Raw genomic sequence first — 20,876 nt, forward strand, 5'->3', positions numbered from 1 at the left:
TTGTTCATATTTTTATCACGGGAAGGATTGGCTACACTGTTGTTAGTGTGTCAAACAAATAGACACGGATGAAAACTTTTCTTGCGTCTTTTCCATACTATCACACTACAGGCAGTAAAGAGTAAATAAAGATGCCACATGGGCATCTGATGCTTAAAGCTAAATAGGTGACTATGTCTGTGTTTTGCTCACAGTCTTTATCCCAAATTAGGGTTCTTCTGAGGTCATCCCTGATTTACATTGACCTTAGAAAGGAGTCCAAGGCGCCTTAGCCGTGAAAAGTTACACTTTCAAACGACAGCAGCGTTAGCTCTGCCCTGTCACTCATGTCGAGCAGGAGGCAGCAGCTTGGTACGTGCAGACACGCGGTGCTGTTCATCCCGCTTCTGCCGTTATCCGGCTCCCCGACCGTGGCCACGGTGGGCGGCTCTGCGCGACCCCGGCTCTGCTCTTGCTCCTGACCCTGACCCCGACCCCGGCGGCGCCGGGGCAGGCGGGCGGGGCGGAGGTGGCGCGGCCCGGCCCGGCCCCGGTGGGCGGGCGGAGCGGAGCGGTGGCGCTCCGGAAGAGGGAAGGAGCGGGGCGGTGGCGGGGGCAGCGGTGTTGGTATCGCTATGGCAGCGCGGGGCTCCGCCGGGGACGCTGCGCTGCGCCGCGCGGCCGAGCAGTGGCTGCTCTGGGATAAGGTGAGGGGCGGTGGGAGCCCTCCCCTCCCTGCGGGGCGGACGGAGCGCCGGTCGCGCTGGGGCTTGGCGGGGCAGGCGGTGGGGGCCCAGGCGGGATGAGCGTCAGGAGGCGCGGGGCGAGCCCCGGCTTTCAAACTGTGTCAGTGCCTGGAGCGGCAAAGGCACTTGCGGGCTCTGCGCTCTGCTCCCGAAGCCCTCTGGCAAAGGCGCTGCTCCTCTCCCTCGTCCGCCCCTCCCGCAGTGGGGCTGCGGTTCCCGCCGCTGCTGCCGGGTCGGTTCTCGTGGCAGCCCTCTCTTCAGTCTAGAGACCCACCTAAGCTGGTCTGATGAGTATCGGCGCTACACTGAATTCCTTATCTAAAAGGATCTGTGTTGTTCCTGACCACTTCTGTTGTAAGGACGGTTGGTAGGCTTAAATTGTTAAAGGGAAGAACACATCACTGTGCTGCTGTGTGTCTCCCGGTTTAAAAACCTCCAGCTACCTCCGTGGTTTTGTTTACTATACTATTGTTTCCAAAAGACAGGCAGGCTTGCTTCAAAACCACTGATTAAGTGCAGAATCCATCCTCTTATTCCTGGTGGTGTTGCCCAGTGCTTAGTGGGCCTCACTGTAAGATAACTCCTGAATCTTCAGTATTGTCTTGTTTCATGGTTCTTCTCCCTTTTTCTGCCATTGTCTGAGAACTCTTTAGCATACATTATTTTCTATCGTGTTAAGGTGCTCAAACATTGTAGGACTTTGTCTTCAGTGTTGGTCTCGACAGCACTATACGCAGCAGTGTTTTTCTATATTCCATATGTCTAAAGAGCCATCTTGCCATTGTGGTGTTCCGGATAATGCTAATGCAGTTGCTTGCTGTTGCAGTTCGCACTTGGGTGTAGGCCTATATTCAGGATATAGAGTTTCTAGCTTTCTGACCTTATACATGAAATGTGTTCGTTTGGGTGTACTGGGGCACACAGGCCATGTCCCCCTTCACTCCCTTCAATGTCTGCCCTGGGCTCAGTACCATACAGTGCACTCTGGGTTTTGTGCAGCACAGAGGCTTGTTTGGTACAGGCTCTTCTGCTTATTTCAAGATTATCAATAAAAACAGAATAATTCTTTTGTGTTTTTAGTACTCTTTCCAGGTTCTAAAGGACATCATTAGAAGTACCTCAAGTTTGCTGTGATTCTTTATAAAGGATCATTCAAGTGATTAACTGCTCAGTTAGCCAGCTCTGGTTTTATTAATGATAAGGCACTGCCAAACCAGCCTTTCTCTCAGAGCTGCTGGTGTATCACATCCAGTGACAATATGCTTATTGTCGTCATCATTTTTTTGGGGGGGTTTTTTCCAGTATAATTGATTATGAGAAAACAGTCTGGTTTTAAAGGGTCTCTTATTTCCATAACTTCATAGAATCAGAGAACGGTTTGAGTTGGGAAGAACCTTATGAACATATAGTACCAAGTCCCCTGCCATGGGCAGGGACACTTTCCACTAGACCAGTTTGCTCAAAGCCCCATCCAACCTGGCCTTGAACACTGCCAGGAATGGAACATTCACAGCTGCTTTGGGCAGCCTGTTCCAGTGCCTCAGCACTCTCACAGTAAAGAATTTCTTCCTTATATCTCACCTAAATCTTTCCTGTTTAAGTTTGAACCCATTACCCCTTGTCCTATCACTAGAGTCCCTGATGAAGGGTCAGTTTCTCATTGACCAACACCCCCAAGTCCTCCTCAGGGCTGCTCCAAATCCCTTCTCTGCACAACCTGTAGCTGTGCCTGGGATTGCTCCAACCCAGGTGTAGGACCTTGTACTTCGCTTGGTTAAACTTCATGAGGTTTGTGTTGGCCCACCTCTCCTGTCCTCTGTGTGACCATTTCATTTTCAGCTGGTTACTCTGATTACTTTGTGAAACCCTCTGGAAACCTCTTGCAGCATCTCTTACAGTCTCTCTACTTTGAAAGTTTAGCTCTTTGTAATGACTGTGCCTTTGACTCAGTAATAACTGACCGGTATGCAATACCCACTGCTGATTGCTCAAAACTGGTGAGGTATTTTCACCTTTCAGGCACTCTTACATGTTCGTTAGAAGAATCCAATATAACCCTTGTCCGTTTACTCTGACAAAAAAAAAAGATTCCTTTTTGATGTGTGGAGCCAAGTTAATATTTAATGGCAATATGTCGGGTACTTCTTACAAAATAATAGTTTACAAGAGCCAGCCTGTACAGCTAAAGACAGTCCTGCTGGCTTAACAGGAAGTTTGTACCTGGATGGCAATTACTGAGCTTGTTACCAGGCTGTTTTCGTCACTGTGTTCATTGCAGTGGTGTCACGTTTTTCATTCTTTCTCTTATTGGTCATAAAAGTATGGATAAGAGGTGGCATCTGCTTCTGTCAAAAGTAAAACCTGTGTAGTGAGTAGCTGTCCCTCTACTCTGAAACGTTGTGGGGCCTCCTGCACTGATGAAACCTCTCTGGAACCTTCTCACAGTGTAGATTGAAGTAAATAACTCAAGTGTTCCCAGGGGATGGTTAAGCACTGCTGGAAATTAACCCTGTATTAAATCACCTGCCCCTGTATTCATAGGAATCCATATTATTGTATTTGCATCCAGTTTTATTTGAGAGTAGAAAAAGTGGAACCTGAGAGAACCCGCAAGGAAGTTAAAACACAGCACTTCATCCTTCAGATCCAATTTGGTCCTTGTTTAGTAGAGATGCTGTGAAGATTTGGGTCTGGCTTCTTTTTCCTGCTTGAAAAAGTTAATGTTTGTTTTTTTTTTCTTAGCTGTATATATTGGTATTGTAACACAATATTGTAACATATTGAAACATTTGTTTTAATTTTAAATGAAACAAAATGGGAATAGTTGTGCCTACCCTAAATAAAGAAAATGCAGATTCTTGGAAGAATTTAGCTGTAAACAGCTGTAACAATAATTCTGGAAAAATCCCTCTGCTCTATTAAACAGGAGGCCTGGCTTTTACCATTACCTTTTTTTTGGAGGTGGAAGCAGCAGGGAACAACCCAAATAACTAAATTAATGCAGTGAAGTTTCTGTAGCAAATGATGTGGACCTAAACTTTGAGATTTAGGCAGCCAACTCTGTAAGTACCATCATTTAACCAGACATAAAACACTGGAGGATCCCTGTAGCTTCACAGTCAATGCCAAACCTGGGTAATCCCTCTAACAACAGTAATAAAGATTTCCCGGGTGAGAGCTATAGGATGTCCTCATGCCCAGCTTCCCTTCTGTACTGGCATTACAGCTTCTGCTCTGTCTGTCTGTACAAACGTGTGCAGCATCTTCCTAAGAGATGCCTGTTTCAATGGTAAGAGGCAACTCTTGTGCAGAATGCTCACACAGAGGGAAAAAAGGTGACCAGACAGTGTACAACACCTGATGCAAAAGATGTCATTCAGGCTTCACCTACAGGACATGGGCCTGATACTGCAACAAAAAGTTCAGGTCAACTTTTAAACACCCTAAACTCAGAATAGTTACACTGACCTACATTATTCTGTAATAACATAGAATTATATTTATTATTATAGAATATAATTACTGTATAATAACACAGAATTATGTTGAGCCACCTACAAGGAAGTATCAGGTACCATGTTCTTGGACTGGTAGTTCCTAAACTGGAAATCAGTATTTATGCAGTACCCCATTGCTTATTGCACCTGGGAAACTACCTTTTTAAATTATTTAGCTCATTCTGCATTACACAGTTTGCTCATTAGCACCAAAGGCCCTTTAGCTTTTGAGAATTTATTTAAACTATGGTGGTTTTCCAGCAGCAGGTGCACAGGTCAGTGACTAGGGCACCCTGGGTTCAGTTTGGTGTGCAGAATGCTTACACCTTTATGTGCAGGCTGATTCACATGCCTACTGCTGTGCATGTTCTGCAGCATTTTCTGGAGCTGAAGAAAATACATTTTTCTTTTTTTTTGTTTGCACCGTATGCATACCTGGATCATCCAATAAATAGTATAGTCTGTGACCTTCATCTGAAGTCAAAGCTTGAGTCTGTTTGGAAATGGTACTCTTTATACTCCAGTGTAAAGTGTGTGCAAACATGTCGTGAGTAACTTGCAGAGAATGCTGCCTCTCCACATAACCCTGTTGCCTAGTGCCTGGAGTGTGCCATCTGTCCTCTTGGCTCATCAGTTTTCAAAGATCAAACACTAAACTTCACAGATCCCATGTTACTGAGATTGAGTTGTTGCAATGTAGGTATTACAGGACTTTACTAATTCCTAAGTTTGGAAACAAAGAGTTGATAATGATAAAGAGTTGAAACAAGCAATATATCAAAAAAACTGTGACACTTGGAAACTCCTCACTCTTTGCAAGCAGTCCGATGTGGCCTTTCCCTTGCCACTCTGCACAGTCATTCTGTTTAAGAATTCAGCTGCAGTTGCTGAGCTTTGATCTCAAGAGTTGTGCTTATTTTTACAAGCCCTACTCACAAAGATATTGCAAATTATCATCTTTATCTTCTGATGCATCTGCTTTAGTTCCCCTGGTGTTAGCCAGTCTTTGAGCAAGGTGATGATTTTATTTTTTAAGCTCTACTTTAGTGCTTTGGAACTACCAGCTATTTCTTCATCATCAACTTAAGTTTCTTATATATTTAGAGTAGTTCTGTTGTGATGACACTTCTCTGAACTGTAAATGTGCTTTTTTTGTTTGGTTTTGTTTTGGTTTTAAAACCAGAAAATATTAAAATAGACATCTTGGAAACCTTTTCAGTTCCCAGAATGTGATATATATTCTGCTGTCGAGTCACTTCAGGAGCTAAATCTAAAATAAGTAATACTTGAGATTGTACTGACTTCAAATCAGGAAGATGTAGTAGGAGTTCTGGTATTCCTGAAGTGGTGTGTGATGCTTTGATACTGAAATAACCCAGTACAAAGAGCGGGAAAGAAAGTCAGTTCTGTTAAGAAGCTTAAGGGTGTTAAAAACAACCAAAGCAAATCTTTTCTGAAATATCTGAATTTTGTATCTACAGAATCCCAAAACTTCTGCAATAGTGAAGCAATTGCTTGCTGAAGGAAATGCCGGAGAGCTGCAGAAATACTTCGGCTCGCGGATGGAGTTTGGCACAGCTGGGCTCAGAGCTGCCATGGGAGCAGGGATTTCCCACATGAATGACTTGACTATTATCCAGACAACCCAGGTACTGTGCTCAGCACTTTATCTCACTTAACTGGTTTTATATATAAATGGAACAGCCTCATTTAGGACAAGCAAATGGGTATTATATGGAAGTACAAGTTTTTTACTATTCCTCCATTTTTTAAAAAAAGTTAATTAGTAGTTAAGTGCTGATTTCTGGAAACAAGTAGGGATAAGCTTTAAACAATTAGAAGAAGTTATTTTCCATATTTGATTTGCAATTGAATTTATACACAGGTACAGTTAAGCTCAAGTGGATCAGTTAGTCCAGATGGACTACAGATAACCCCAAAGGTAGCCAGCATTTGGCTAAGCTTTGTGTATGTTGGATGTATAAAGTTACGTAAATACAGAGAAGCTCTATGTATACTTGCAAGTCCTAAAGTAGATCTGCTTGGAGAGAGCTTAAAAAATCCCAAAACCTTAAATTACTGCAGCCCAGAGTGGTGGTGTGTCATGTCCTAAACGTGTCATTATTAAGGGTGAGGTTCAGTTTAAAACTGATGGATTTGAGCTGAAAAACTGAAATATCGGCCAGTTGTCCTCTTCCTCGTCTGAGATCTATCACAGCCAATCACGTCATTTGTTTCTGGAGTTGGTTCTGGACTTAAATGCTGTCCAGCTTCACTATATTGATTTGAAGGTTTTTGATATTTCTTGGTGTTTCTTGATCCTAGACAAACTGAATCCCAATTGAGTTCAGTGAGATGTTATGTGTGCTCATGTTTTTAAGATATCAACATCTTAGCAATCATTTTAATGCAGCAATAAATTAAATGTTCAGATTGGGTTGATGAGGTAGATTTGTTGTTGTCTCCAGGGATTTTGCAGATACCTTGAGAAGAATTTCAGTGACCTGAAAAAAAGAGGAGTTGTGATTGGTTTTGATGCTCGGGCTCATCTTTCCAGTGGAGGGAGTAGCAAAAGGTACCTTTTAGCTTTTAAGTATTTTGTAGATGTCTTGTGTGGTCCATTATGATTTTATATCAGCTTCAACAGTATTTTCTCTTTCTGGTGAGTGAATTAAAGTGAGGGATTTATAGTACTTTTATATTCTATTAATGCCAAAGCAGTTCTTGGAGTTACGCTTTGTCTGTTGGGAATAGTGAGAGAACACATTTTAAACTGGGTCTGTATAATAGTTACTTATGTAGGGTTTTGTTTGGTTTGGGTTGCTTCTGGTTGTTGTGGGGTGTTTTTTTTATTAGAGGGGGAGAGGGGAAGCTGTGAATTCTAGGAAACCAGGTGATGAGAAAATGAATCTATTTCCCTGGCATCTTTACTTCTTCAGGTTCGCAAGACTTGCTGCTAATACCTTCATAAGCCAAGGAGTTCCAGTTTATCTCTTCTCAGATATAATACCAACTCCTTTTGTGGTAGGTTCCCCTAATATATCTTTTTATATACCAGATGTTCTGTCAGGTATCTTGCATTGCTTACATTAAAAAAAAAAAAAAGACATACCACTTTACTTTTTAAGATATCTCTGCAGTTAGTCTTATGTTTATTTAGCTGTATTTAGTTTACAATATCCACAGCAAAAGCAGGAGGAAGCTTAGTGGAAGGTGAGTGACACTGGGATATGTTTCTCTTCATTCCTGCTTTCAGGCAGATTTCTTGTAAAAGACATCTCATTGTTTCAAGATTGCTGTGGAGTCTGAAGTCTGAAACATGTACGCACATTTCAGTTTGGTTGGTTCTTTATTTTTATTGTCATTTGGGGGTGAGGGGGCTGAATCCAAAGTAGCCTTTTTAAATAGCTACTACAGGTTGTTGGAGTGCAGTGATGCGATGCCGGAAGGGTTGTTGAATGCGTCTGCATTTTCACTATCATATCACTAGGTGTCAGTCCTCTAGAGCAATAAAGAAAACCTCTACTTTTACACTAAAGGAAGTTTCTCCTAATTATTACCAGTTACTCCAGCAAGTGCTGCAGAGAGCACAGCAGGATGGAGGCTTTGTATGCAGCAGTCCTGTACTGATACAAATTTTGGTAGATTTAGGGTCGGATTCTTCATAGTGCAGCTGAAAGCATTGTTGCAAGAACTGCAGTTGATTGTATTTGCTATTAAAGAGCCAGGATTTGAACTGGACCTGTTGTCACAAATAATGCTTTATTTTTAAGTCGCTCCATCTGTTTTGGATTAATTTATAAGAGCTCTTTCCAGAACAGTTCTCTTCTCAACCACGATGGAGTAATTGCTCCACGACTGCTCTCAAAATACAGCATTCATGAGACTCCTTCAGCTGTAATTTTCTACTCTATACAGACTTCTGTCATTAGCCCAACAGAATTTACATTCTACAGTAGACAACACATGCAGTCAGTTTCCTTCTACAAAAACACTACTCTAAAGATCCACAAAGTATCTGAAACGACACTGAGAATATGCAAATGGAAAGATGCACATGAAAAAGCAAGGGCTAAAGTTGTGCTGCATAGGGGCTGGTGGAGTAAGTTCTACTTAGCATCTGCTTTAGAGAGTCCGTCTGTAGGAATCACACCTTGGCTTTGTCTTCACTCAGCAGTATGGAAGTATTGCATATGGATGAGAATAAATAATACAGTATTTTGCACATTTCAATTCAGATAACTTTCTCTTGTTACAGCCATACACAGTAACTCATCTGAACCTTTGTGCTGGAATTATGGTTACAGCTTCCCATAATCCAAAACAAGATAACGGTTACAAGGTATTCCTATATGATCTATTTTTCTGGCTTATTTGAAACCTTTTTTTTTTCCATGTAGAGACACCAGTACTATTGTGTATAGTTTCTATCACAGTATAGACCAAATTAGTTGACTGTTGGATCTGTTCTAGATGTATATATTTAAAACTAGTAGTATGTTTTACTAATAATTAAAATTTTAGCTCTAAAAAGCAGGAAGGTGAGCATACTTTGGAACACTTTAAAATATTAACTGACCTCTTTCCAAAAGCTCTAATAATTTCTCCGATTCATGATTTAAAAGTATCTCTTTTATTTGACAAACTCAGAGAATTAAAAATATGTGAAACCTGATAAGTTGCTTGCACAAAATGTTTTGAATAAATTCCATTGATTTCTTGTACATTTTTGTTTTGCTAAGTGACACAGTTATTACTGTCACTTTTTTTCTATAACAGAAACCTGCTTTCCACTATAAAAAACATGTTTGAGTTGCCTCTCTGCTAGTCACCCCATAGCTTGACTGGTCATATACACACTATTTCCAAAATTAAAAGAAATGGAATTTGGGAGATCTTTTTTGTCTTCTTAATAGAAAAACAAGGCATTAGCGAGGATGATTTCTTGCTGTCCCGCCTTCCAGAACTTCGTGTCTTTTTAATTTTTTTTTTTGTTAATATTTCATGTATTGATCATGATAGCTTCTTCGGGTGTTTTATCAAATGCTTTTTAATCAACTTAATTTTTTCTTAATGCTTTTTTATTTGGGCTACATCTGTGCATGGCCCAGACACTGTCAGGTATCTGTCCTTAAACTTGTGGTCTGTAAACCATCAGTAGGAGGAAGTGTGCAAACAACTGTCAAAAAGTAAAATCTAATAAGTACATCTCTTCCTGGATGTGTAAACAGTCAACAAATTGAAAAAGACTACAAGGACTGAAGGTCCTGAAACTTAGCTGTATTTGTGCTTGCTGTTGTGGCAATGCTGCTGTACACAGCTGCAAAGTTCTCGTGCCTTTTTCCTTGTAGTGGTTTAAACCCAGCTGGTAACTCTGAACCATGCAGCTGAACCCAGGACACTCCTTAATTCTTTTGTACACTTTCTCTTCTTAAGAATTCTTCTGTATATAATGATAATACCTCAAAATCTGGGAGAAAGTATATGGCATAGCCTGGGCAAGTTATCAATCCCAAGGCAAGCAGATAGGTTGATACTTGAGTCTTCTCAGTAAATGAGCTGGGTCTTGTTTTGTGTTTCATTTTGGATTTTGATATCTTCTGATAAAATTAAGCAATTATTTTTTACAGAAGAAAAATGGGATGTGAGAGGGAACACTGAGAGTATGAATAGGGGAATACTCTGGCTATACTTAAACCTAATTTACTGCAGTACTCTACCAAATGCAGTGCACCTTAGACAACAAAAAAATTACCAAATTATCCTACAATGCCAATGACCAAATACCTTATTTATTATTTAGGTTTATTGGGAAAATGGTGCTCAGATCATTTCTCCTCATGACAAAGGAATTTCTCAGGCTATTGAGGAGAATCAAGAGCCATGGCCTCAGGCTTGGGATGACAAACTGATTGACAGCAGCTTGCTACTTCATGATCCATATGCCATGGTCAATAAGGAGTATTTCAAAGACATACAGAAACAGTGCTTTCACAGGTAACTGGTGTTAACTCCATTAAGAATACTGGATTTTCCATCTAGTACTTCAGTGAGGCAGTTCAAATTGATGGAAGTTGGGGCAGCTGTGATCCTGACATTCTTTCTTTACCTCACAGCACTGGCAGCTGTGAGATGATGTAGTAAGCTGTTTCATAAAGCTGGTCTGACAGAAGTCTAACCCAGCAAAGTGAGCAGTTAGTTTCTGATTATATCATCTCCCTGTATTCACGTGGCCAGGCATCAACCAAACGCCACAGCAAGACTGCAGCTGTCTTGTGCAGCTGGGCTTGAGCCGTCAATAATGGTCCAGCAACCTTAAAATGGGCTTTTAAAATAGACAGTGAACTAGCCTGTTAAGCCAGTTCTGGCAGGAAGTCTTGCTCTGTTGTTCTAGCTCTGCATGTGCTCCTGGTGGCCTTGGGCACCTTGCACAAGCCTTTTCCTAATACTTCCTCCACAAAGTCAAATGGTTGTTTCTTTTTGTGATTAACATGTAGAATTGGTTTATGGGTTACATAACCTGCAACCTGTTAGATCTGCGTGTTTACCAAAATTTTAACCATCAGTAACCATATTCTTACAATTGCTAAAAACAAAGTAAGAATTACTAGAAAGCTAGGAGTTAAATGTCTCCTTATGAGTTTGCATGCCAGAGATGGAGATGGAAAGTCTTATTGGTCAGTTGAGTATAGAGTGTACAATATAACAATATAACAATTTTCACATACCAAGATATTAGATATCAAGAATGACTTATTGCTGACAAATGAGGCTAAGGTAATTTTCATGCCATTGCCTTTAAAACCTGACCTCCTTTCAGACTTTGAGAGACAGAATACTGAGTCATCTGTCTCTGAACATAGTCAGTTTTGTGTATAATATTCTTCCATATCCAAGTTTACTGTTAATCTGTTCCATTTCAGGAATATAAACAAGGAAACAAACCTGAAATTTGTTCATACTTCTGTACATGGCGTAGGTCATAAATTTGTGCAGTTGGCCTTCAAGGCATTTGACCTTAGCCCTCCTTTTGCCGTTCCGGAGCAGAAGGATCCTGATCCAGAATTTCCCACAGTGAAGTATCCAAATCCAGAAGAAGGCAAAGGTGTTCTGGTAAAGAAATACTTTTTTTTTTTTTTAAAGAGTTGCAATGTCTTTCAAGCAGTGTTTCCTTTCCTCCAGAAGTCATGGCTATAAATATTCACGGAAGGACTGTTTTGTTCCTGTTTTCATAGCCTTACGTTTAGTGACCAGTTAGCTGGAATCCTTTCATTGAAATGAGTAACTCTTTTGAACCAGTCAGGTAGTAATCAGCTATAAGTTTAAACTACTTTGTTCTGTGCTGTATCAAAATGGGCAGCATCTGCACAAAGTGATACAATTCCTTTTAAAAAATAATAATAATAAAAAACTCTTCAGAGTTGGTTTTGGAAGGCTTTTGCAGTTTATGTCTAAAATACAAAAACTAAACGTTTATGATACAGCACCAGTGGCAGCAGAAGGTCTCATAGGTGGTTAGAAATCCTGCTACAAGTATTTCTGCTACACTTTGTTATTGAAGGATCCAGTTGCGTTGAAACAACATTTAGCTCAGGCTGCAGGAGTGGAATAATGCACCTGAAGTTAAATACCCTGACTGTGTTTTACTGCTGCCAGGCTCAGTTTATTTTTTGTAGAGACAGATCATGATTTTGGAGTTTTGAGATTAAATAAATTGGGAAAATAATTTCAAACCTATAAAGAAGGTGTAAATAATTATCTGGGAGTATTAACACTTGCTTACCATTTTTCCAGACACTGTCTTTTGCTTTGGCTGAAAAAGATGGGGCAAAAATCATTTTAGCAAATGATCCTGATGCTGATCGACTTGCAGTGGCAGAGAAACAAGAAAGGTATGGTAATAAAGAAACCATTTACATTTTTAATTTAAAGGCTAGGCTCATTTGGAGGATTCTCATTACCTGTGTTGCAAAGGAAGATGGAATAGTCACAGTAGTTGTTTTTGGACTAAAACCACACAGAATTGTGAGAGGACTGTATGCAGAAGACCACAGTGGGGGCAATAAATGAAATAATAGTTAATATTAGACACTGTACAAATAAATATTGAATAATTGTTACGCTGTAATTGAGGCATGCACAGAAGCATGTGAATTGCTGTGATTGTGCTAGACATTACTAAAGGTGGGTTTTCAGTTACATATTTTTCTCATAAGACTGATCAACATTCATACTATGTTTATTAAATAATAACTTGAATATTCAGGAGAACCTTTATAGAATCAGGAACATCTCTGTTATTTATTCAAGTTCCTTCTTTCTCAAAAGCTGTTAGACCAAACATTTTACTAATTATTAGGTGATTTGGGCTGCTTTTGCTCAGTTGCCCACTTTTATACATGATGTTATGTACTGCATTTCACCTTAAGCTTTATCAGTGTTTGGCACTTCTCAGTGCCAAATGAGTATAGTACCCTTGCCTTTAAGGACCAGCTATACATGCATTGTTTATCTGTGTATATCATGTCAAAGAATAGGATCACAGAAGGTAAACTTGCTCAAACAAGGGATTTTCATATTTTTTCAGATGAATGGTATGTGTAACCTGTAGTTCTTGACCTAATATTGCCATCCCCTTATGTCATGCTCCCAATATCCTCTACTTCTACAATTGTTTTCATTTCTGTTTTGTGGTTAATTTGATGAATGAAAATAAGCTGAAGTATGTACTTGATATCATATCTACAAATAGTGGTGTTTCTCTTTTCCTTGGTAAAGCAGAAACTAATCTGAGCAGTTGCAAACCATAAGTCTTTAATAAATGGAAACTTCAAGATTTTCAGCTCAGAGAGGAGCAGAACAAAAATCTGCTGCTGGGCCTGGAGCAGAAATAGTGTAAATGAGTTCCCTGTGCATGAGAGCCAGAAAAGAGATATAAAGTCATGGCAACAGTTCTGGGTAGCCAAGGGACGAGATAGGTGCCTGCTCACCCCAGTGATTGTGGATGATGCAGATATTTGAACCTGTGCCAGTTACACGAATTCCAAAAACCCAGTAAAAGGAGACAGTGCAAATGTCAGTTTTGCTCACAAGGTAATCTCTTTTGGTCTTGTAGCAGCTTCAAAGGTGGTAGTGCTTTCTTTGGGGTTTTGGAGAGCTTTTTTCCAACTCATTAGCTTCACAGCATGAACTAAGTAGGCTTCTCTGCCTTTAGAAGAAGGGCTAATTGATAGTCTCTGCTGCATCTTGGGCAGTGTTAGCTGGAATTTTTTTGTGGTTTAATGTTTTTGACCTCTGCCAGCGTCAGTTAGCAATTAAGCATTGAGGAAAAGGCATAAAAAGCTTCAGTTTGTGCTAGTTATTATGGCTTAAAGCAAGAATGCAAAATGATTAACACTTTTTGTCTAAAAATGTAGAGCTATCTGACACGTGGAGAGGGGGTGCTAGTTTATGTATCACTATTTAGAGCACAGTGCTCTCACTCTGCTACCTCTTTGCTAATTGTTTAGCCAGTCTTAGTTGTCTCCTGTCAGTCCCGTGTCCTCAGATTCCTGCTGTAGCTGTTCATACACTAATTGAATATTACCATAGGCTTCTACAGTATCTGTATACTTCTTCTTTGACAGAAACTCCTGCTAGAGCACTCTCGCAGCGCTCTTACACTAAGTTGTCGCTGTGCAATGCTTTGTGCCTGTTGGCATCAATAAATGCAGGAGACTGAGTCTGCTCCTCTTTCACAACAGGTACTGTTTCTGTAGGTCTTGTTTTTTTGTCAGTTTGGCAGAGTCTTTGTCCCCTTTTGTGACTGGGAATTTTGGGGCAATTTTGACAGCTGTCTTTCCCTTTTACTTCCAGTTTTTCTTGTTTCTAGCAACATGTCAATGTTAATCTTTTTCACCCATTTGAGATTTTTTCCAATCTTCTCAATGACAAATTGATGTGTTTATGATTAAATAAGAAGTATTTGTCACTGATTCACTAAAAATATTGATCGCTTGAGAATTCTGTTTTCGTGTCTCTGTGCTTTGTCTTGCCAATTTTAGAATTTGTTTGCTGCATATTTTTGTTTTACTTAAAACCTGATGGAAATATCATTGTTTCATCTTTGGATAAACTCAAAAGCTGGTATGTATGATGGAGGAGTGACCAGAATTTTTGGGGGAGGAATTTTTTTTGTTTGTTCATAATGAACACAATATATCTTGTTATTGTAACTTGGAATTCACATGCGGTGGTTTATTTGTTACTACTTGTGTATAGAAGAACCAATATATTTTTTTTCCCCCACCTCCAGAGTCATCCTTTGAATCCATATGCTTTCTATTCTTTTTCCCCTTCAGTGGCGAATGGAAAGTGTTTTCTGGAAATGAGCTGGGAGCTCTTCTAGGCTGGTGGATCTTCACCTGCTGGAAAAATAACAACAGGGATACCCGTGCCATTAAAGATGTCTACATGTTATCCAGTACTGTTTCTTCCAAAATCCTGAGAGCAATCGCACTGAAGGAAGGTTTTCACTTTGAGGTAAGCAACAGTTGCACATTATTCCACGTTCTTTTATTTGCTTTCCTACACAGTGTCGTATCTTTTAAAAACTTTGTTTTTATTTTTAATGCCTTTTCTTTTCTCCTTACTGCCATAGGAAACCCTGACAGGTTTCAAGTGGATGGGCAACCGTGCCAAACAGCTCATGGACCAGGGAAAAGCCGTTCTTTTTGCATTTGAGGAAGCTATAGGTAAGAAACAAAATATATGTTCTGGTATCTTGTAAAATAGTGAAAGTAGGACTACTGAAAAAATGGCAGTGTAAAGGTGTCCTCAACACAATGGGTGTATTTCCAGTGAGTAAATGGTAATCGTCCATTGTCTGATTAATATTACTAGTCTTAATCCTTTGTATCTCTCTGTTTAGCACTGAGTATGATGATGTGGGCTAGATGTATGTATCTTCAGCAGTATAGTTATGTAGACTTGGGCTGCAAATTCTGCACAAGCTATTTAAAAAAACCCAAACAAAACACATTTTTCAGACTTTGAGTATATTTACCTGACAGTTTGAAGCTAGGCCTAAATGAGAATAAACTAAAGCAAAAACTCCTCCAAGTTGTACTTGTAAACTGGAAAGCCACGAAAAAAAGCTATGAATTCAGGCAAATGAAACTGTAAAGCTATAAAGCTATTTCTTGAGTATCTCAGTACCTGAAAACCAGAGAAAATGTGACTGATTTCTCAGATGATTATCAGTGTTACCATATGTTACCATGTAAGGGCAATCACATTTGAGACCAAATGCTCTACTTGCATTTTACTTGGAGTGTGGCATTTCTCTTTCATGAGAGCTCCAAAAGCACTCAGGAGCATCTGGCACTCATAAGATAAAAATCCATCCCTATCATGAAATTCCATTAAATATCTTGCTTATCAAAATTAACACTGATTTGAAGATAAATTTTTTCCACTTTTGGTTTAACTCTATATTTAACTCTATAATTTTCTTTGTTTAGGGTATATGTGCTGTCCTGCTGTTCTGGACAAAGATGGTGTCAGCGCTGCTGTGATAACGGCGGAGATGGCTAGCTTTTTGGCAACCAGAAATTTGTCTTTGTCTCAGCAGCTGAAAGCTGTCTATGATGAGTGAGTTCAATTAGAATCGTTTAATTTTCAGATTTTCTCCTTTCTACATATTGTGGTTAATAGGCACTCAATGGCACCCTATAATATATGGAAAAATAAAAATTGGGTTATTGTACTATAGTACCCATCTAGAAAGCAGTCCTGCCTTATGGGCATGAATACATTCATGACTTAATTTTGTGTCATTTTAAGGCATTTTAAAACCAATAACATTACATTACTAATTCCCTATTAATTAATGAGATTTTTGAGGTATTTATGTTTGCTTATCTGAAAGGTTTTTCACTTCTGAGAAGTTCTGCTCTTGGGTCCTTTTACAGAAGTTGGCCTGGGTTTTGGCTAGCAGTATTGCTATATGGTACAAAGCATAGTGCCTCTTGCTGCTTAAATGTGCCAGATGCATAAAAATGTTGATGGCAGAATGGGTCTAAGCATCTCTGGCATATTTATGATACACATAGAAGCCAGCTTGGTCTGTCCTGCTTGCAGGACAGCTTGTGATTAAATTAATTCTAGTTGGCTCTAAGGTTAGGCTTTTTATGATATTATTCCAGGTTTTGGTTTTATTTTGTGTATTTTTCTTGGTTTTGGTTTGGTTGTTTTGGTGGGTTTTTTATTATTATTAATAGTATACATTGGTTGCTGGTTGTTCTTTCTGCTCCTGAATACTGGAATTTGAGCTGATTGCTCCAAAGTGCTGTGACTGGCCATAACTATTGGCTATATACAGCTGGGTATCCCTCTGAGAGGTTTTAATCTGGGGCACTACTTTTCTTTTGTTTTCTTCCATGTGTTCAAACAGAAATAAGTTGTGGGATTTATCAACTATTGTACATGGCAGAAGTTTAGGTGAGTTTAAGAAGCAGTAGTATAACTGCATGGAAGAGGAATACATGCCTAGAGCTGCACATACAGCATCTGAAGTTAGAATTCTCTTAATTAGTACTAGCTGGAAGTGTATTTTCAAAGGATTATCCTTCTCTGGCCCACGCCTATTTTTTACTTTCTCTTTTTTTAAAATACTCATTCAATAAACACCTGCTCCAGGTTGCCCTCAGAAGATTTACCTGAGTGGAACTTAGCTGTGTTGCTGTATACATAGCCACTGGAGAGGATTCTCAAAGTCAGCGCATCTTTAGCATAAAAGCAATCTGTAGATGCACCTCAGAGTAAGATGTCACTATGCATAGTCACTCTTTTTGGAAATGCTAAAGATACAGGGAAGGATACAAATCTTCCTTGTTAAATTGATGTTTTATAACTAGAACTGGAGGGGGGATTCTTGTCTTTGGGGGAGGCTTTGTTTTGTGTGGTTTTCATTTGTGGGTAGTATAATGTTGCAGTTTTCTGCTCCTTGCTACTTCATATTTGTCAGATTTGTCTTGTGAATTGCTGTTGAAGCAGAAGAATCTGCTCTGTATTTTGGAGTTACAGAAAGGAGATCTCAAAGAAGAAAATGCAGATCACAGAAAGGGCACAGTCCTATCAGGCTCATCACTCCTTTAAGTTATAGGACAGGTTTTGTTAATTCACTTGTTGGATTCTCAAGACTGACTTACCAACTACAGACCATCCATTTTGCTATAAACATGACCCCATTTAAGGAATCTTTCAGGCTTCTAACAGGAACATCCTAGTATTAATGAAAGATTCTGTCCTTCAGACATTTCCTGGCATCTTGTAAACAAATGAAGTGTTGATCTTTAGTTCACTTAAACAACCAGTCCGGGCTTATGTGCCTTTCAACAGTGTGCTGTTTTGAAAAGTCAGTATGAGCAGGTCATTTGTATTTGATGCTGATTCTGCATCATATTACCTGGCAGCAAACAGATAAGGTAAAAAACCAATGTTCAGAACAATTTGGTTAAGTAGAGATGCTTTAATGAGAGAGCAGCTTCTGAAGTGTGACTAGAGAAAACACTCTAGAATTTGTTTTACTCAGAAAAGGTCAACTGAAGTCCAAAGAAGCTATTTAGATGTAGTGTTTTCCTATGTTGATTGAATCTTTCCAAGGCAGTAATGAGGTTTTTTTTTTCTAATTTGTAACCATAGAAAGGAATGGGTATGAAGTATGCAATTTAGGACAATTAAGCTATCAAGGCCTTTTTAAGATTTAAAGTGGGAGAACTGATGCTACAGTTGGGTAACCATGAGAAGAAGAGACTCTTGCTTTATAGAAAGTTGTATAATGTGTATGATGAACTCTATGAACACTGTTTCTTCCATTCATTCATATTGTGTCTTCACAGATATGGCTTCCATATTACCAAAGCTTCATATTTCATCTGCCATGATCCAAAAGTTATTCAACAGCTTTTTGACAATCTTAGAAATTTTGATGGAAAAAACACATACCCAAAATCTTGTGGTAGGTTTAAAGTTTCTGGAATAAGGGATCTAACTACTGGGTATGACAGCAGTCAGCCAGATCAAAAGGCTGTAAGTATATATTTTTAATTATATATAAATCATAGAAATATGTATATACAAATAGATAAAAATTTCTATGGAGAAACACTCTAAATCTTATGTGACATCCTGAGTCTTAAAATGAGTTAGATAGGGGATGATTGCTTTGCCCTAGTGAGAGGAAATGAAGGTTAGGGTGGAGGGAGGGATGGTTTTTTTGTTTGGTTTTGTGGTATTTTTTGTCTCCAGGATGACAGACTGTCAAGGGATGTAGGAGAATCTTGCTGTCTTGCTACAGCAATCTTGCATTATTTTCTTCAGTTAAACTGTCTACTGAGATGTGGCTTTGGGTTCTTTAGTTTTGCATGTTTTATGTTTCTTTTCTTCCTGGAAAATGCCATTACAGAGCAATTTCTATCTGCAGTAAAAATGTTGACTAGCATGGTACTGCTACCAGGTTCTAGGTTGATGGTAAGGCTGTCATTTGCCTGTTGTGGATTCATGACCATAATGATGAAAACAAAACAAAGCTTAACTTCGTATGATCCTTTAGCTGTATTACACAACATCAAGTCATGAGTTTTGTCTTGAATTCATTATTTATAGTCATTTTCCAAGCTTCTAAAGCAATTATTCTTACTATTTCTAGATACTTCCCACAAGTAAAAGTAGCCAAATGATAACTTTCACTTTTGCTAATGGAGGAGTAGCCACAATGAGAACCAGTGGGACAGAACCAAAGATCAAATACTATTCAGAACTTTGTGCACCTCCTGGAAACAGGTATTGTCAGTCAACAGAAGTCAATGCTGTGTAATAGGGGCTATGTGGCTTTTGGTATTGTTTTGCTGGGGAAAGGGCTCTCCACGATCAAATAATATTAGTACAGTCATTAATTTAGCAAATGTATTTGCATAAAGCTTCCATTGTACAAAATTTGTTGATGCATACTTGTTACTGAAATTCCTTTGAACTTGGTTTTGCATTCAGTGAAAACATATATAACTATACATAAAGTGTCCTAATATATTTTAAACCCTTCTGTGGTTAGTAATTATATCTTTGAGTGATAGCCTTGGAAATCATATAGTCTTAAAAATAAGCAATTATTAACTTCTATAAAGAAAATAATGCTGTTTTACAGATGAAAATTCATCTGCAGATACTATTGCAAGTATAAAAGTTACATTTCTAATCACATATGTTTAGTAAAAAAGGATTTGAACTCAAACTGGCTGTTCTTTTTTAAGATTATGTTGTAGTTTTATGTTTCTCCATAGTTTCAAGTGCCTTTGTGCATGTGCATCAGTTGGAAGTGAGCATCAGTGCATTCCCGTAAGAAATCAAGTGTAAATATTAGTATCAATAGCAAATGTTTGTCTAAAACAATGCAACAGACTTAAAAATTCCTCAGACTGAAAATACGCTTTTTTGTTTCTCCACTGTGACACTGTGTTTCTGTATTTGTGTGGATTTTGTTTTCTTAGTGATGTTGAGCAGCTGAAGAAGGAGCTAGATGAATTGGTCAATGCTCTTGAAAAACACTTCTTTCAACCAGAAAAAAACAATCTTCAACGAAAGACTGAGTAAAACAGGAAAATTACTGCCTTAATTGGCTTCTGCAGCATTAGAAGTGCATTATTTAAGAAGTGAGGATTTTTAGGACCAAACATCTGAGAACTCAACTAAGAAGACTTCTGCTTTTATTAAGAGTTATTCTGGGTACTCTTGGATCTAGTATTTTATTTTGGAAGGAAAGTACCTTTACCTTTGAAGGACCAAAAAATCCCAATCAGTTGAACTACAAGCCTTATGAACTAAAAGTTGCAAATGTATTTCAATCAAAACTTGTTTTAATTAAATAAGTAATATCCTGATTTCTGAAATGCAGCCTGTTTTATGGGGACTTATATTTCTTTTCTGTGTGAGTAATTTGATCACACCAGCCAACTTTATCTAGGTTTAGATTTGCAGAGCAAATTCTGTTAACAGGAAACACTGTAAAACTGTGGTGAGACTTTGACAAACTTGGGAGAGATGTTTCAGAAATAGTGATCTTTCTCAGAGATTTAGGTCCAAATGAACAAGAAACTCATAGTGAATTTGCTGAAGACCTATTTGCTGTGGGACTATGAATATTATTCCAAGTTAGAGTTACTAAGTGTACTAAACTGCCTTTCAATACCATAAACATATTAAGATAATGTATTTACATACAACACCTTTCTGTTGCTTTACTGAACTGAGCATAGTTAGTTCAGTGCATACTGTAGCCGCGGAGCCTGTCACACTGTACACTACCATGACTTAGTGCAGAACTCTGCATGTCTAATTTAGAGCAGAAGCTTCCATTTTATTGCATGCTGTTGTCTGCACTCATAAAGCCAAAGAGGGTTATTTGGAGGTTACCAGTTGACTTTAATACAAGGGTTTCCTGTATTTTCTATACTTGTTTTAGATATCAGTGTAGGTCTAACAGCCCCAGTATTTCTTGGGTAAATAAATCTCTTTGCCACAACTATTTCTGCTATTCCATGGAGAATGACTAATTGCCAGACCAAGTGTATATCAAATTTAGTAAATTATTCATAAAATAACAAACTTGCTGTTCCGT

At 38.9% G+C, this 20,876-nt stretch overlaps 1 protein-coding gene across 1 annotated transcript; it reads left to right on the forward strand.

Moving 5' to 3' along the window:
* The first annotated feature begins 575 nt into the window (after positions 1 to 575).
* On the forward strand, positions 576 to 20,139 carry PGM2 (phosphoglucomutase 2). Its single transcript, XM_005149138.3, has 14 exons — positions 576 to 686; positions 5,704 to 5,871; positions 6,691 to 6,797; positions 7,162 to 7,246; positions 8,481 to 8,564; positions 10,026 to 10,219; positions 11,146 to 11,335; positions 12,017 to 12,114; positions 14,563 to 14,743; positions 14,862 to 14,955; positions 15,724 to 15,853; positions 18,103 to 18,292; positions 18,912 to 19,045; positions 19,750 to 20,139. Exons 1-14 carry the CDS (start codon positions 615 to 617, stop codon positions 19,850 to 19,852), a joined length of 1,830 nt encoding a protein of 609 aa, XP_005149195.2. The 5' UTR covers positions 576 to 614; the 3' UTR covers positions 19,853 to 20,139.
* Positions 20,140 to 20,876: the final 737 nt, after the last annotated feature.

This window comes from Melopsittacus undulatus, chromosome 7 (assembly GCF_012275295.1).
Source record: "Melopsittacus undulatus isolate bMelUnd1 chromosome 7, bMelUnd1.mat.Z, whole genome shotgun sequence".
In the NCBI taxonomy this organism is placed as follows: Eukaryota; Metazoa; Chordata; class Aves; order Psittaciformes; family Psittaculidae; genus Melopsittacus; species Melopsittacus undulatus.

What these genes read in the sequence shown, in the direction of transcription:
- PGM2 (XM_005149138.3), top strand. Translation starts at nt 615, where the DNA reads ATGGCAGCGCGGGGCTCCGCCGGGGACGCTGCGCTGCGCCGCGCGGCC. An exon ending in AGTGGAGGGAGTAGCAAAAG is followed by an intron (nt 6,798 to 7,161) that starts GTACCTTTTAGC and finishes TTACTTCTTCAG; the next exon opens with GTTCGCAAGACTTGCTGCTA. An exon ending in GTGGCAGAGAAACAAGAAAG is followed by an intron (nt 12,115 to 14,562) that starts GTATGGTAATAA and finishes TTTCCCCTTCAG; the next exon opens with TGGCGAATGGAAAGTGTTTT.